At 36.9% G+C, this 16,214-nt stretch overlaps 2 protein-coding genes across 2 annotated transcripts in view; both read left to right on the plus strand.

Annotated features, from left to right (window-relative positions):
• Positions 1-7,810: 7,810 nt before the first annotated feature.
• On the plus strand, positions 7,811-14,976 carry LOC142342164 (dihydropteridine reductase-like). The gene is made up of 2 exons (XM_075393372.1): positions 7,811-8,457; positions 14,347-14,976. Exons 1-2 carry the CDS (start codon positions 8,097-8,099, stop codon positions 14,718-14,720), a joined length of 735 nt encoding a protein of 244 aa, XP_075249487.1. The 5' UTR covers positions 7,811-8,096; the 3' UTR covers positions 14,721-14,976.
• LOC142342984 (uncharacterized) overlaps positions 14,822-16,214 on the plus strand; it is a 102,129-nt gene continuing 100,736 nt past the window's right edge. The window contains exon 1 of the mRNA XM_075394667.1: positions 14,822-14,893. Coding sequence (XP_075250782.1) covers positions 14,822-14,893 — 72 coding nt within the window. The remainder of the gene's footprint in view (positions 14,894-16,214) is intronic.

Here is a 16,214-nt window from a genome sequence, read left to right on the forward strand (position 1 = left end):
AATTTGTCTGCTTAAGTATGATAAACATCCTTGAAATATTGAGTGCTATATAATTTGTAATCGGATTATTGAAGGAAAAGATCAAAGAGATTGGGGGATATTGTCATGTAACCATTTTGCTATTTTTAAACTCTACTTGGCCGATATAAGCATAGACATATGTACTGAAGCACATTTTTGTCAGACTCAAGCGCGCTTTATAGATGAAGAAGGCACAACCAAACAAGCCAGACAGAATGAAGTCCACCAATGTTTGAAGAAACACTAAGAAGTATTGCATCTTGCGAAGATCCTGCGAGCTTGCGAAGCAGACCACGCAGTACAGATTAAGAATGACAGTTAGAATTGATATCGGAATCTGAAAAACACACAAAAAACATCAACGCCGGTTGATCCTTTGCCACTTTGGGGGTGAGTTGGGGGGGGGGGGGGGATCGAGGAGGCATAAGATTCATGATTTTCATGTTTGAGTTAACCGCAAATTACCTCGGGTACTGCTGCTATTAGATTTCGTAGCCCATGCTGATCATTACTGTGGTAGTAACCGAAGTCATTGTAGGTATCATACTCATCATCATCATATCCGTAGTTGTAGTAATACCCGTAATAGTTATCACCATAGTTATCACTGTAAACATCTCCTCCAAAAAAGAAGTAGCCAATATCGTATGCATGATATTCAAGGCTAATAGTTGTAGTCATCTCTGAGTCCATGTCAAATGATGGCAATCAGCCAAGAGATACAATAATTTAGCAATAGAATGTGTTAAATAACTGTTACAAGTGAAGAAAGAGTCCAAATGCAAACTCTCAAATTTCCAACACTTCTTTCATTTGAAGCTTACAAGTGTTATCAGATTTGCGCTTTTCGTTGAATAATTAAGTGCACTTAATTATTCATGGAAAAGAATAAAGAAAGAATAAAGAATAAAGATAATGGAGATTGTTTAAAATACCAGGGACCCGGATTTGAGTCTCAGTGCATTTCTGCACTGAACCAGCACATGTCAAGTGTAAAAACTTAATTCAGTTCTGAAACATTGTATCTCAGAATATTTTAAGTTTCTCTATGTGAAGTTCTTCTTCATTATGATTATTTTGAGGTCATGGTGTTAGCCCAGGCAAAACTTATCCTGTACAGTCTGGAAATAACTGATACCCCAAAATTAAGTCTGAGCAGAGTAATGTCATACTTTTGTAGCTTATAACTGGTAATTAATATAGTAGTATATACACTGCTTATATATAAGCTAGTTTGTAGGCAATTACCATAAAGTCCACTTAGCTTAGTGGCTACGACTTGCTACGCAAATAAAATGTTACAAGTACCCACGCGGAAGTTCGAATCGCAAATAAAGCAAAATTTGTTGGCGGGAGTAAAGCTGAGCATTTTGTTATTCATGCAATAAATATTACTCAAAAGTCAAGACTGGTCCGAGTAAATTGAACAGAGTACTGGCCATCCTAAAAACAGAATGTCTCTATACTGATTCAGCGCTGATTTACTCTGCCACCAACCTCCGGGGACATATATTGCAATAGCTCTCAAGAATCCTGCCAAAGGCACTTATCTTCTGGGATCTCACCTATATTGTAAGACTCTTGAAGATTTAACAATATGGTACAAGACTTATAATAGAATGTTACATCCTACAATATAGATTGTAGGGCTTGCGGGGATTATAGTTTTCATGAAATTGTTCAAATAATACCTATATGCATCTGATCAATTTTAAGAAATAGGAAGGATTTTGAAAGAAGTACCAGATATAAGAGTTCAGAAGAAAATTTCAGTTTTGTTAGTTATAACTGTGCATTGTTGCTCAATTTTTCAAAATTTACCCCGGCAGTTCTTGCTCTGTTGTTAAAAAGATAACTAATATAGCAATAATAATTTGCAGCAATTGAACAATTTAAAAATTGTCAAATTTTATGTTTTTTTGGAAACCCCCAACAATCAACAATCATAGTACACCAAAAAACACTCTAATAGAGAGCGTTTGACTCCGGTTTGGATCTCTACTTTTTTCCGATGTGATTGAGCAATGTGTTGTCTTAATAGTAATTCTTACATTCTTAGAACCAAGAAAATTTCACATCCATGCTCTATTCAAGAACCAAGAAAATTCACATCAATGTCACTTTCGATTTGCTAAAAATATAAAGTAGAAAAAGAATCAGACAAAATTTTTATGAAATTTTTTTAAACGTTTTCTTGCTTTTTCAAACTGGTTTGACAAAAATGCGATCAAATTTTTTGAAACTCAAGCATGCCTTGCATATAACAGTTCTACAACAACATTACACACTTTTTAAACCGTGTGAGAAACATTTAAGCATAAGTGATGCAGCCCTCAAACAATATTTAAATTTTTTCGTAGAGTTTCTAAATTTTTATTCTGAAAAATTTTCGCAGGAAAATGAAACTAAGTCGGAGAGTGAAATCAATTTTGTAGATCTTAAAGAAATTGAGCAGAACTATGCTGATACGATGTATTTTTTCAAAGTTTTTTATGAATAACAGAAAAGTTTCAAGAAAACGGTCATGCTTTGGGGGTGTCGTACATTATTATTTTGCTGTGGTGATTCGCGGTGCGATTATGCAGACGGAATGTTTATGGGGAGCGAGATCTACTTTTACTTTTGTTTCGCTTACTTGCGGAGCGGGAGAACAAGAGACAGTTTTGCAAACTGAATTGAGTTGCATAAATTAGGCAGAATGAATTTAACAAATTGGAGCCGCTTGGGCACAACGTGAATACGTGATCAGACATGTCTGATCACGAAACGGGAAACTATCAGACAGTGGAATGAAATCATATGATAAACAAATTGAACAAAGTTAGTGAAGGTGAAAGTAAGGTGAAAGTAATTGAACTAATTTAAAGACATCCAATAAATTTTACTGCAACAATTAAATAAATGAATAAATATATCACCAGGTATCACATACCCTTCACAGCAAGAAGAAAAATTGTAATATACAATTTTTCAGATATAATTAATAATAACAATATTTACAAATTAATACAAGGTCCCCGGTTAAATAGATAATATCAATATATTTGCTGGTTATCATAACTAAAAATACGATGATTAATACAATATAAAATGTCTTTTCAGTTTTCGAGTTTTACAAGGTCCAATCTTCATTTTCAAAATCTTGTTCCTCTGCATCAAGAGCAGTCATTGTTCTAGCCAATGTCGGGGTGTCCATCTCTAGCAAAGGTGTATTTCGTACCGCGGGAGGCGAGACAGAACCAATCTGGGGTGACACGTTTTGCTCTTCGGGTTGGGTTTCCAAGATTTGTTGCACCGATTCGACAACTGTGACAGGTGGTGCAAAATTTTCGACATCCCTGGCTCGTCGGGGTTGTTTAGGTGGTGGTAGGATGTCTGATGCTGGAGGTGATAGTTCGAAACCATAATAAGACGGGCTTCGCCTATTACGGTCTGATGATCGTGTTGAAGATGCTGTTGCGGGTGGATTGGTAGGCGCATTTGTAGTGGGTTCGCTGATCGCGAGTGGAGGTTGTGGGTTTCGGATTGCGGCAAAATTTGGCAATTTTGGAACTCGCCCCCGCATCGCGCGTGAAATGTTTGAACGTTGTGAAGAGACTCCGCTGCCCGGCTCTCTCTTCCTGTGTTTCATTTTTTTATCACCCTTTTGCTTCCGGGTGAAATCTTTAATGTGGCTGTGGATCAGCTCTTCGACGACTTTCTCTCCAGAACATGGCCCGCGTCTGTCAGCATATACTTTTAATGGAGTCTGTCTCTCCTGTTGGGTGCCGAATTTGGCAATATCGCTATTGCGGACGGTAACAATTTGTTTGCCCGGCTCCTTGATGGTCGATGTGGTCGGGCTTACTTTGAGGATGTGCAACCCCGGTGCGAGAACCTCATAAAGACCTTCTAGTTTCTTCTTGGATCGCCTTTTGCCGTGAATTTTGCGAGCCAAGTTTAATTCTACCGATCGTTCTTTTAGGGGAATGGGGCGGATTGCTTTTGTTTTGAGGAATCTGGATTCGCCATCCGTGCTTGCCCTCTCTCTTGCGCTTGCTTCCGTTGTGACGCGTGTCATGCCCTTTTCGACTTCAATGTCGCTTCGTTAGCCACTTATCCATTTGTCATCGGGCATTATTTCCTCCGGCATCACTGTTTCTTCGTCTTTTTGAAGTGTAGATTGTGTTACTGCAAGTCCAAGTTGGTCGAACAAATCACGACCTATTAAGGACTTTAAGCCGTCAGCAACAATGGTGAAGGTTGCTGTGTCGATACCCATCCTTTGCTTGTGATCGGAGCTTGGATTTTTCCCAGTACCTGTATTGGCTCGTTAGAGAAATTTCGTAGTTGTGCTGGTGACGATTCGTGGATCCAGAAAGCGCGGGGGCTGTTCTGTACTACTTGCGACGCGAGTGAATGATGCAATATACTGCATGCACTCCCGGAGTCCACGAGCAGAGTTGTATTAACGTTTCCAATCTTGAGTGGCATATTGAGGGGTTCAACTTTCTCTACTGCGGATTCAATCATGGCAACTGTGTTGTCCTCTTCGCCGCTGCTGTAATCAGATTCATAGAGTTTTGGCGGTTGAACAAAGTTTACTGAGTCCTCTGGATGTGGATCTTCTTCCACTACCCGAACCATCTTTTTCTTGGGATCTTGTGGTTTTGTGTTGATGGTCTTTTGTTGTTTGCGGCAGACTTTCGCAAAGTGGTTTAGCAATCCGCAATTGTTGCATGTCTTTCCTTTTGCGATGCATTTTTCGCGATGATTTGGGAGCCAAACTCCGCCACAGTTGGAACAATAGAGTGTTGATCTATTATTCTGTTTTGCAACATTGTTATTGTTGTTCTGCCAATACGGTCTTCGTGGATTGTTGTTGGATTGGACGGCATTTACGTTCGCCGGGACAACAATTTTGTTATGCTGTTGAATTTGGTGTTAATTTCGCATTCCGAGTTCCATGTTGATTGCTAATTCCAATGCCTGACGTGGTTCCACAGTTTGTTTTAGTAGCTCTTTTTGAATCTCGGGGTCGATTAGGTTTGTGATGAACACATCGCGTATCAGAGTTTCTTCTTTGTTCTCAAAGTCGCAGTTTTCTGCCAGTTCTTTTAATTTACCGTAGAAGTGTTCAATAGTTTTCCCCCTGAGTTGTTTTGTGATCAGAAAGACGTGTCTATCGAATGTTATGTTACGCGGGCGGATGAATGCTTCTTCTACGATTTTCCAGAAATCAAGTGTTGATAGTGTATCTATCATAATTTGCGGGTTCTTACAATTTAAGATACGGCGTCCCTCTATTCCAATACTCAAGTAGAGAAGGGATACTTGTTTTCGGTCCGCCAACGACCACGGTTTGTCACCACACATTATGCCTACCTCGATGAGTCGTTGGCATTTGTTTTGCCAATTCATCTTTTGTTGCGCGTTGCGCGCGTTCCTTTCCCTCTCTGATTGTGCAGATGCACCCACAATAGTCTCTTCATAGATGGGTTCCAAGGGTAGCTCCACCATATCAGGCTTTGGGCCGAGTAGCGTGTCCAAAATGATATTCTCTTTGGCTAAGAGTGCTAATTTGTATTGAACTCTCCACTTCTCCCAGCGAAGTGGTGGGTCCGGTGTCGGTTTGTCCCAGAAAGGGTCGATTCCAAGAGGTGTTCTTTTCGTTGCTGACTGCGCCATGTCGTACTTTATTATTTTGCTGTGGTGATTCGCGGTGCGAGTATGCAGATGGAATGTTTATGAGCTATTCGCGGAGCGAGATCTACTTTTACTTTTGTTTCGCTTACTTGCGGAGCGGGAGAACAAGAGACAGTTTTGCAAACTGAATTGAGTTGCATAAATTAGGCAGAATGAATTTAACAAATTGGAGCCGCTTGGGCACAACGTGAATACGTGATCAGACATGTCTGATCACGAAACGGGAAACTATCAGACAGTGGAATGAAATCATATGATAAACAAATTGAACAAAGTTAGTGAAGGTGAAAGTAAGGTGAAAGTAATTGAACTAATTTAAAGACATCCAATAAATTTTACTGCAACAGTAAATAAATGAATAAATATATCACCAGGAATCACAGAGGGAAAAAAATTTTCCGCAGTGCTCGGTCATTTTTTTCCAATATCAGATCTTGATTAGCATGTTATTTATTTCGTAATTTTTGCATTGTTTTCAATTTTTTGGATAAATAATAAAAACGTACTTGATATTCATTTTCGTTTTTAATCATTTAGCTCTCGTTCCATTCGTGATACTTATTGTAAATGTCTCTGTGAGAAAATACTATCGAAATAGTCGTTTAATAAAAGTTTAGAGCTTTGTTTGTTAAGAAAAAATTTAGTTTGGGGAGATTTCGCTTTTTAACTTCACCTAATTTTACAGCCGACAAACATACACGAGAAATGAATCATTCAAATAAAGCTGACAAATCAAAACTGAAAGAATTTATCTGTTGTTTCTCCGTTGCCACTTTGTTCTACAAAATTCAGTGAAAAAAACTGTTTTTGTCACTGCGATTGGAATACAAAAAACGTCCCGGAATACAAAAATCATCTCCCAGGATTCTCGCAAAACTTTCCTATTTCTTACTAAATGCTTCAACTATTAAGCAGAATTAAAATTTTAGACCATTGGTGAATTATTTTAACTTGAGTATACCAGCGCGTTCAACTAACTCCTTAAATTAGATTTGAGATCTCTTACTTTTATATTTTATCGAAAGAAAGCTTTTGGAAACAATTTGAAAAAATTTGTTCAAATTGTCATTAGTTAAATTAATTTACAATTGTTTGCTCAAAGCTGAATGTACTTGTGAATGCCAAGTAGTGTTAATGATCATCCAGCCTGCTTGAGTTTTTCAATATCGGGGTGCTCCTTAAGACAAGACGTGTTGAGTCAACATTTTGCTATTTTTGAGAAATGGATTTTGCTGTAGTGATTCGATTACTTATAAAAAGCTAAAGGCCTGGCAAATCTGCATAGAAGCAGCTAAAATTTTTTCAATAATTCAGACAGATTTGCATTGTTTCCTTGAATTTTTCCTTTGTTCATGATGAGCGTTTTTTTAGTACGCGCCACAATTGCAATATAGTCAAAGTAAAAAAAATATAATTCTACAGAGCTTGAAAAGAATTAAAGGAAATGTTTAGTTTTCATGATTCGCTTCCAAGAGTCAACAGAAAAATGTTAATGCTCTATTGTGTTTTAAAGTATAATAGTGGAAGTGGATATCGAACTCCAATGAGAACCTCCGTCAAAGCAATTGTCTTAAAAAAAGGCAAAGTTGACAAGATTTTGGCTGGACAGTTAGCGACCTTCAATCAAAACCTTACAATTTTATGATCAGACTGATCGCACTATGGTAGGCAAAAACACGGAATTAATAGTTCGTCCAGTAGCAAACGCGGTCAAATAAAGGCAAATTTTGCGGAAACTTAGATCTGTTCATTAGATGTTAGTTGCATTTATTTCTATTTCGTATCTATATCATGGGCTGATACCATTAACCCCCAGACATACGCCTTTTGTCTGACTCACATCAAAACAAACAATTTTAATCTTCTTAACAGCAGCTGCTGTTTACCCGGAGCAGAACACGCCATTAGATTAATGCATTCTATGTATACCATGGGGAGTAGATATATTGTTCTTTGAATACGAATTATTATCGTTGGTCTTCAGTTTTAAATGGTGCAAGGAATATTGACCGAAAGGGGGTGTAGCCGATAAGAGTAACGCTGAAGAAATTTAGCCGACAGCTTGATACTGATTGTATGGTCGTATAAGTTGTTTGCATAAAATACCACATATTTGCCCAACCAGTTCAACTGAGGTGCGGTCGGCGGGCTGTCGATTAAACTTTCTTTTTTTCTGTAATCGGCCAAAGCCCCTGTCGGCCAATTCGGCGATTATCATTTTAATCGCATTCACAATAGTGCACGCGCTATTTAAGGGTAATAGCTCTCCTAAATTTAATTTGACAATAATCACTTTGACCTACAATTCGCTTTCTTGGAGCAGCGTAAAAGGAGTGTTTCTTCACTTCATTTGTATCACATCAGTTCAAGCTACCAGCAGCATATATTCAATGTCGGAAGAAAACAACAAAACAGCTCTTGTTTACGGCGGTTGTGGCGCTCTTGGCAAAACTTTTATCACAAAACTTAAATCTGAAAACTATTACGTCATTTCAGTCGACTTACTGCCAAATCCAGAAGCTAATTTTAACGTTAAAGTTACCGAGTTAACTGATTGGTCGAAACAAAGCATCGAGGTGATTAGCCAATTAGAGAGGTCGCAATTAGCCAACAAGGATGAAAGATTGGACTTGATCACATGTGTTGCGGGAGGATGGGCGGGTGGAAATGCGGCGGATCAGAATCTGGTAAAGAGTTGCGACTCTATGTGGAAACAGAGTGTTTGGTCATCGCTAATTTGCGCCCAAATTGGTCGGTTTGATATTTGGATGCATAAGGTTGTTTCGCATAGGTTTTTTTATGCTTTTAAATAATAAATTCAGATGCTATTATTTACAGTTGGTATTTACAAAGAAGTCAAAGTAATTCAGCAGGTTTCATTGTTGAAGCGTTACAATTGATATTTACAAAGAAGTTCAAATAAATCAGCAGGTCTCATTGTTGAAGCGTTACAGTTCGTATTTACAAAGAATTTAATACAAAGAAGTTAAAATAGGTTTCGCATAGGTTGCGTCACTGATTAAGCTGCTGAGAAAATCTGGCATTAATCGAGAACCGCGGAGACCTAAGCCGCGGAGACATACAGTTAGAGACAGCCAAAATTCTGAATTTTATTGAACAGAGTCAACCTTGCTTGAAAAACGTTTTTGGCAAGTTTTAGAACGCCGGCAGCATTTAAATCTTGAACTTTATACACGCTTTAGAAGTGTATTTAGCGCAGGGAATCCATTTAGTGAAGTTAGCTGTGATTTAAGCCGCAATGCACTACGTACATTAAGAGATTACAAAAAGTTCCATGTGTTTTTTAAATTGCAGTTATGTAACCTATAATGGGTTAAATAGCATAGCAAAGCATCCTTCCATTTCTTCACTTATTTAACAAAAGCTAAGCTATTTTTGGCTGTCGCCTGATTTTTTATCTTGTCTTTAAGATTTTCGGTGCTACTATATGAGGTTACATTAACTTCAAATCCGCTTTTTGTTCAAGCATTCACGCGAATGTTTTTGACCTATGGCGTGCGTGCCGTCGTGTTTCACTCTTATTGGAACGAAATTTTTGTTTAATCGCTTGATTCAATTTTTGGTCACGGGTGACTTATAGCACGCTCAAAACTTACGTTCAGTCTCAAAATGATGTTCGCTAATTTTGTTTCAAAGAACCATCATGTGGTAATTGATAAAAGAATTAGGGCCAAATTTAGACATTTTCCTTGCAAGAACATGATATCTCAGTAATTGGCTGGGAAAGTAAATTTCTCTTCGTTCAGTTTTCTGAGATTGCAAGTCTACAAAGCTTTGGCAGCTAATTTTTCTCTAGATTTGCTCTTAATTATGTCTTTTCATGTAATTTTTTCTCAGAGTGTCTTGTTTCTCTCGTTGCTTATTTTCTGCTCATTTTGTTATGATACTTCATCTTTTCTGGCTTTTCATCTGCATCTCTCCGTCTCTCTTTTTTCTCCTTCTCTCCTTCACTTGCGTTCAATCTTTTCTCTCATTCTCTTTCTCGTCGTTTTTTGTTTTCTCAACTCTTTTTCTCTCCCCTCTTTCCGCCTCTTTTCATTTGTTTGTCATTTGGTTTCTTATTTCTCTCCCTCTCTCTATCTATCTTCCTCATTTCTTTGTTTTTATGACTTTTGATTTTTTTCACTTTGTAATTGTTCCTCTGTTTCATCATATACCTGAACTACCTTCTATTGATGTTTTCCCCGCAATCTTTTTTTTCACTTTCCAGTTTCCTTATCTTTATTTTTTTTATCTGCTTTTGAACGAGAGTTAATGCAGATATATTAGCATTGCTGTTGATTTGATTGATCACCCCACGACGTTTTTTTGTGCGATAAACAGAATTAGTTCTCCGTGTCTTCTTCTATCGTATCTTTCTATCCCTCCTTTTGTTTCTCTCTTTTTTTCTCCCTCTGTTTCTCTCTTTCTCTCTCTCTCTCTCTCTCTCTCTCTCTCTCTCTCTCTTGTTTTCTCTCCTTCTCTCTTTGATTCTGTCTGTCCATCACTCGTCTAAAGTCATTTCTTACTCCCCATCTTTATTGACTCCGTCGTTTTTTTGTTCACTTGCTTCTTTTTCACCCTTTTTCGCTCTAATTATCTTTTTTACTCTATAAGTTTTTGCGTTCTGTCTCTTGCTCTTACTGTTTATTCACTCATTCTTCGGTATTATCTTTTTTGTAAGATCCTATTTCTTATTCTATGTTTCTAATTTCTTCGCTCCCTTTTGTTTCTCGTCTCTCTCTCTCATTCTTTCCCTAATTTTAATCCTGTCTCCCTCTCTTGCTGTATTCTACGTGTTTGGCTGGGTACCCTCTTATTTCCCGCTTTTTTGTTCTCTACACCTTGTTTTGCTAGCTTATCAAAAAACAGCCACAATAGCGCGCTATTATCGTCTTTTTTGTTTTTGATTATGCTGTCGACGTTTCAAATGTATGTTTTCACGCTAACTTAAAAATTGTTTTTTGATTTAATTTTTCCCTTTTCCAATATCAACCATGAGCGAAACATAATTTCTTTTTATTGCCCCACTTTTTATTTTCCCTTGATATGTATTTGGTCTCGTGTGATTTATCTAACTCTCAAAAATACTTTCCTTGCTTTTACAGAGTAGATGTAAAATCTATTGATTTTTTGCCCACAATTTTTTTTCTTTTTCCTGTTTTATATCTTAAATTTTTTTCTGCTTTGAAAAGAGAGTTAATACAGATATATTAGCCCTGCTGTTGATTTGACTGATCACCCCGCGACGTTTTTTTGTGCGATCAACAGAATTAGTTCTACGTGTCTTCTCCTATCGTATCTTTCTATCCCCCCTTTTGTTTCTCTCTCTTTCTTTCTCCCTCTGTCTCTCTCTCTCTCTTTTTCTCTCTCTCTTTTTCTCTGTCTCTCTTTCTCTCTCTCTCTCTCTCTTGTTTTCTCTCCTTCTCTCTTTGATTCTTCCTGTCCATCACTCGATTCAAGTTGTTTCTTACTCCCCATCTTTAATGACTCCGAAGTTTTTTTGTTCACTTGCTTCTTTTTCACCCTATTTTGGTCTAATTATCTCTTTTACTCCATAAGTTTTTGCGTTCTGTCTCTTGCTCTTACTGTTTATTCATTCATTCTTTTGTATTATCTCTTTTTGTAAAATCCTATTTCTTTTTCTATGTTTCTAATTTCTTCGCTCCTTTTTGTTTCTCGTCTCTCTCTCTCTCTCTCTCTCTCTCTCTCTCTCTCTCTCTCTCTCTCTCATTTTTTCCCTGTTTTTAATCCTGTCTCCCTCTCTGTCCCTCTCTTGCTGTATTCTACGTGTTTGACTGGGTACCCACTTATTTCCCGCTTTTTTTCTCTACACCTTGTTTTGCTTGCTTTTCAAATAACAGCCACAATAGCGCGCTATTATCGTCTTTCTTTTTGTTTTTGATTATGCTGTGGACGTTTCAAATATATGTTTTCACGCTCACTTGAAATTTGTTTTTTGATTTCATTTTTCCCTTTTCCAATATCAACCATGAGCGAAACGTAATTTATTTTTTGTGAATCACTTTTTAAATTCCCATGATATATATTTGGTAACGTGTGATTTATCTAACCCTCAAAAATACTTTCCTTGCTTTTACAAAACCCGTCATCAAATTCAATTGAAGGAGATAAATTCGATTGAGTTTATGTCATTCTTCTTGAGAATATTGTAAAAGCCGCTTACAGATTAATCACATCAATATTTTTCTCAAAATGGAATTGTCTCTCAAACAGAAAAATATATCACAACTTCTTAGTAACTTGTCAGCTAATTTATATTTATGCGCTATTTTTTCATTCATAAAAGCAGCAACAAAACTATCCGCTAACTGACTGCCGCAGTGCTACAAAAACTGTTTTCAAGTAGTTTTTTCTTTGTGTCAGGTCTAGTTAATTTTTCTTTCCTTATCTCCAATTTTTCTCTACTTCTATGTTTTTCTGTATAATTTTTGCTCTGTTTTTTCGTTTATTTCTTTTTCGCTGCTTTTCTCACTGTACCTCCACGTTTTTTAACTCTTAATGCATTTCATTTTTTGCTCGGTTGTTAAATTTGTCCCTGACTTTCATTTTGCCCTATAACTTCTCTTTTCATCTCTCTCTCTCTCTCTCTCTCTCTCTCTCTCACTCTCTCTCCTCTTTCTCTTCCTATATACGTGTGGATGTGTTTATGTGTTTGAGTGTAGGGCTATCTCGTTCCGTTTCTCTCTCTCCATTTTATTCCGTTGATCCTCATTTTGCATTGTTTATTCCGATTTCTTTCTTTTTCAATTTGTTACGTCTCTTGATTTCAATCTGTTTCTGCCCTGTTCCCCTTTATTCTCTCTTTCTGTCTCTCTTTTACTTTACTTACGTTTCTTTCCTTTTCTTTTCATTCTTTTTTTTACTTTTTTGTTTATTTTTTTTGTCTCGCTGTATGCGCTATTAAAAAAATTGTCCTTCTGCTTCATCTCACTATCTTTTGTTTCTCTTCTTTTTTGTGTGTTCGCACTTTGATCTCTTAAGTTTTTTTCTCCTAGCTGTCCTCATCTCTCCTCCTTATTTATCAGATTGCAATAACATTGTTAAGAGACAAACAAAAGCTGGGCTTCAATCCGGATTTTTTGGGTTCTTTGCGAAATTCCAGTCACTAGATTTTCTCTTTTTTACCTTTTTTTGCTGGGTATGTTTTTTTGAAGTTAAACCTGTACGTTTTTCTGCTTACAATGGGAAGGTTTTTCTTAATTGCTTTAGGTCAAAAATTTTTCTCAAAGTTTTTGATTGATGGATTGGATTTTTGTTTATGTTTGTTTGCTTTCATTTTCTCGGTCTGTGAGTGATATAGATTATCTTCTGCTGCAGGTTGATATGCTTTCCAAACAGTTTTTTGAAAATGAAGTTTTCATTGGAAGAAATTTGGTATTTCAAAGTTATAAATCCTTTATAAGAGGTTTGGACATTGTTTCAAGCTGTTTGTGATTTTCATAGCATACCGCGCAGGCATGCTGCAATTATCCCACCCCCAATTTGTTTTTTTTTGGGAATTGTTTTCAGAGGTGTGGATTCTCATGAGAGCAGAACACAAATTAAACTTCTCTTTATATTCAGATTTGGCAATTCTGCCCAATGTTTCTAACTATTGCGCTCATTTAGGAATGTATAAAATTTTTATGTAATCGGTTAATGCATTGTTGAAATCAGTATTGGGATGGTCGCATAAATTTTTAAGAATTACAATTACCGGTTTAATGGGCCTGTTAGTTTAGATAATTTACGTATCACTGAGGGAACACCGCTCGATATGTACCCCTAAAAATAGTAAAACTCGTTTAGTTCTTGTTGAATGACAAAATTTTGATAGTTTCTGAATCTTTCATTTCCCTAGAGGGGAAGCAAGATTACTCAAAGATTTGTTTTGAGTAATAACATTGAATTTTATTTTAATTTTCCTTCAATCAGAGAATTGCAGCTTATTTCACATTATAAACGGTTGAACACAAAATGAGTATTTTGGCGCGCAATATTTTGCGAGCAATGTTTCAACAAGTTTTTCGAACCATTAATATCTGAAGAAAGTTTTTATTAATGACATGGAAAAGTTGTGCGAGTTAGAAAATCTTAGCATACAGCCAGTGAAAAAACTCAAATGATTTTCACTACGACACGTAAAACTCTTTGCGTTCTTGAGCTTGTTTTAAATGCGTATAAAAGTCCGATCAAGACCAAAATCACATATTATCTAGAGCTTGGCTTGTTCTCCTTTGAAAACAGATTGATGGAGAAAACAATACAGTGCTCGTCTATACAGCATTATATGGCTAGTCTTTTTTGAAAATTTCCTTGTCATAAATGGACAAGAATTTGACTGGAGTGGACTGCAAGAAGCTGCTATGTTTTAAAAAATTCAACGCTATTCATTTCTGAGGTCTTTGCATTCCTTTGCACTTCTTTGTGCTGTGCTTCTCGAAAACACTCCTGAAATGTGGGCTCAAGGACAGGTAAATATGAGATTTTTTCAAATTTCCAAGAAAAACTGATAAAAAACGTAACATTGTGGCTTTATTGTTTATTATTCTTTGACTGTCTGCAGAGAAAGTCCATCATTTTTATCTTAAATTCGCAACAATAAGCTTGAATTTTTTTTAATGATTTGCGTTTCAGCTGCCAAATTTCTCAACCCGAAGGGTGGTCTTCTGCAGCTCACAGGCGCCGTTCCGTCTCTTGGCGGAACCCCGGGAATGCTCGGTTATGGAATGGCGAAAGCGGCCGTTCACCAACTGACAAAATCCCTAGCAGAACCTGGATCCGGACTTCCAGAAGGTGCCACAGTCCTTGCAATTCTACCGGTTACCTTGGACACCCCAATGAACCGCAAGTTCATGCCAGATGCAGACTTCAGCTCCTGGACCAAATTAGAGTTCGTCGTTGGAAAAATTTTGGAGTGGAAAGGGAAAAATTTCACTAATAGGCCACAGAACGGAGCGTTAGTGAAGTTTGTGACAAAAAATGACAAGACTGAGCTAATAGTTGAATGAAAGCGATATTTAAATTGACAAGAAATGATGGATTATTTACGTGTTGTTCTATTTGAAAAGAACAGAGTTTTTTTGGACTGAAACTTGAGTGCATTTTGGCTATGCTTTATCCCCGCAATGCTGTAACAATCGACTCGTTTGCGTATGACGTTGAAGAGAATCGCCTTTCAAAAGTATGTTAGTATACATAATGACATTGCTTACTCAAATATTTTAAAATTTTTTGGATCTTTTCCGTTTGTGCCCCCTCCAGCTTAGTGGGTGCATATTATTTGCAACCCCCGAAGCACGTGCAATATTTTTGCATAATGATTTGCCATGTAATGACAAGTGCTATTTAATTGGGGGAGCATAAAGTATTGGGGGCACAAACGGAAAAGATCCAAATTCTGTAACACTATTCTTTCAGTTGATAATAATTTTGAATGACAGGAGAGGTACGTATCATTTAGACATTCATATATAGATAAATTAAAAGGAGCTACAATACATCAATTTTGTTTTTCAATTGGAACTAAATACAGTCTCTTACCATATTCAAAGCGTAAGCGATATATGCATCTATGATAACAAGTTCACTTAAACTGCCCGTTGAAATTGACAAATTGTAATGTTAGCTAATGTTTTTCTGATTGCTATTTCTTAATGGATCATTTCAAAAATTGCCTCACTTGTGGTACCTAATAGAGAAATGCCCCTTATAAACTATTTTCAATGGTTCTATTTCATTTCACTCCAATTTATTTAAACCCGCATATCTTAATCCCATATAATTTAACCCCTCTATCGTTTCATCACACCAATTAGCAGTCGACATTAAAGGCATGTTTTGTCATTATTAATCGAATAAATTAATCCCTTGCTCGGTTGTGATAGTTTCATATCAAGACTCAAGGGCCGCTGAGGCTTGGCCATGGCTCGCACGGCATGGCCAAATGATCATTTCACTAATTCAACTGTCCCAATTACATAAAAGATGAAAATCGGAGTGAAATGATAGAGGGGTTAAATGAATAAGAGTGAAAAAAAGGGACACCATATTCACTAATAGATTAACCTAGTACTCAAGATTTCCAAAAAGACAAAAGTTCAGATGATTTCTAATTTGGCCAATAAATTGCTCGCTAGGATTCTACTCAAAAATGTCCTCTACTTTTTCAGTAAGGGAGGCGATTGTTAAAAAGATGCTGTTTAATTACCAATAACAAGAGATGCAATCAAGTTTAGCACTATTGCCGCCACTATTCCAGCAATGAAGCCGTACACCCAAGTCAGCCTCCTTGTGATTTGAGTTGAGGTGTTCTCAGTTTTGACCAGTTCTTCTAATTTGTTCCACGTCTCATCGTCCAGCAAAACTGGAGCATATGCACTCTGCAAAGATTCTTCATCTGTCCTGGAACATTGGCAAAAATAGCAATTGTTTTCTGGTCACACTTTGTTAAATTTTATGACAACACCCCCACGTACATAAATTCCAGAGATCTTTTAAAATGA

This window comes from Convolutriloba macropyga, chromosome 7, assembly GCF_964194025.1.
Source record: "Convolutriloba macropyga chromosome 7, txConMacr16.3, whole genome shotgun sequence".
Taxonomy (NCBI): Eukaryota; Metazoa; Xenacoelomorpha; order Acoela; family Convolutidae; genus Convolutriloba; species Convolutriloba macropyga.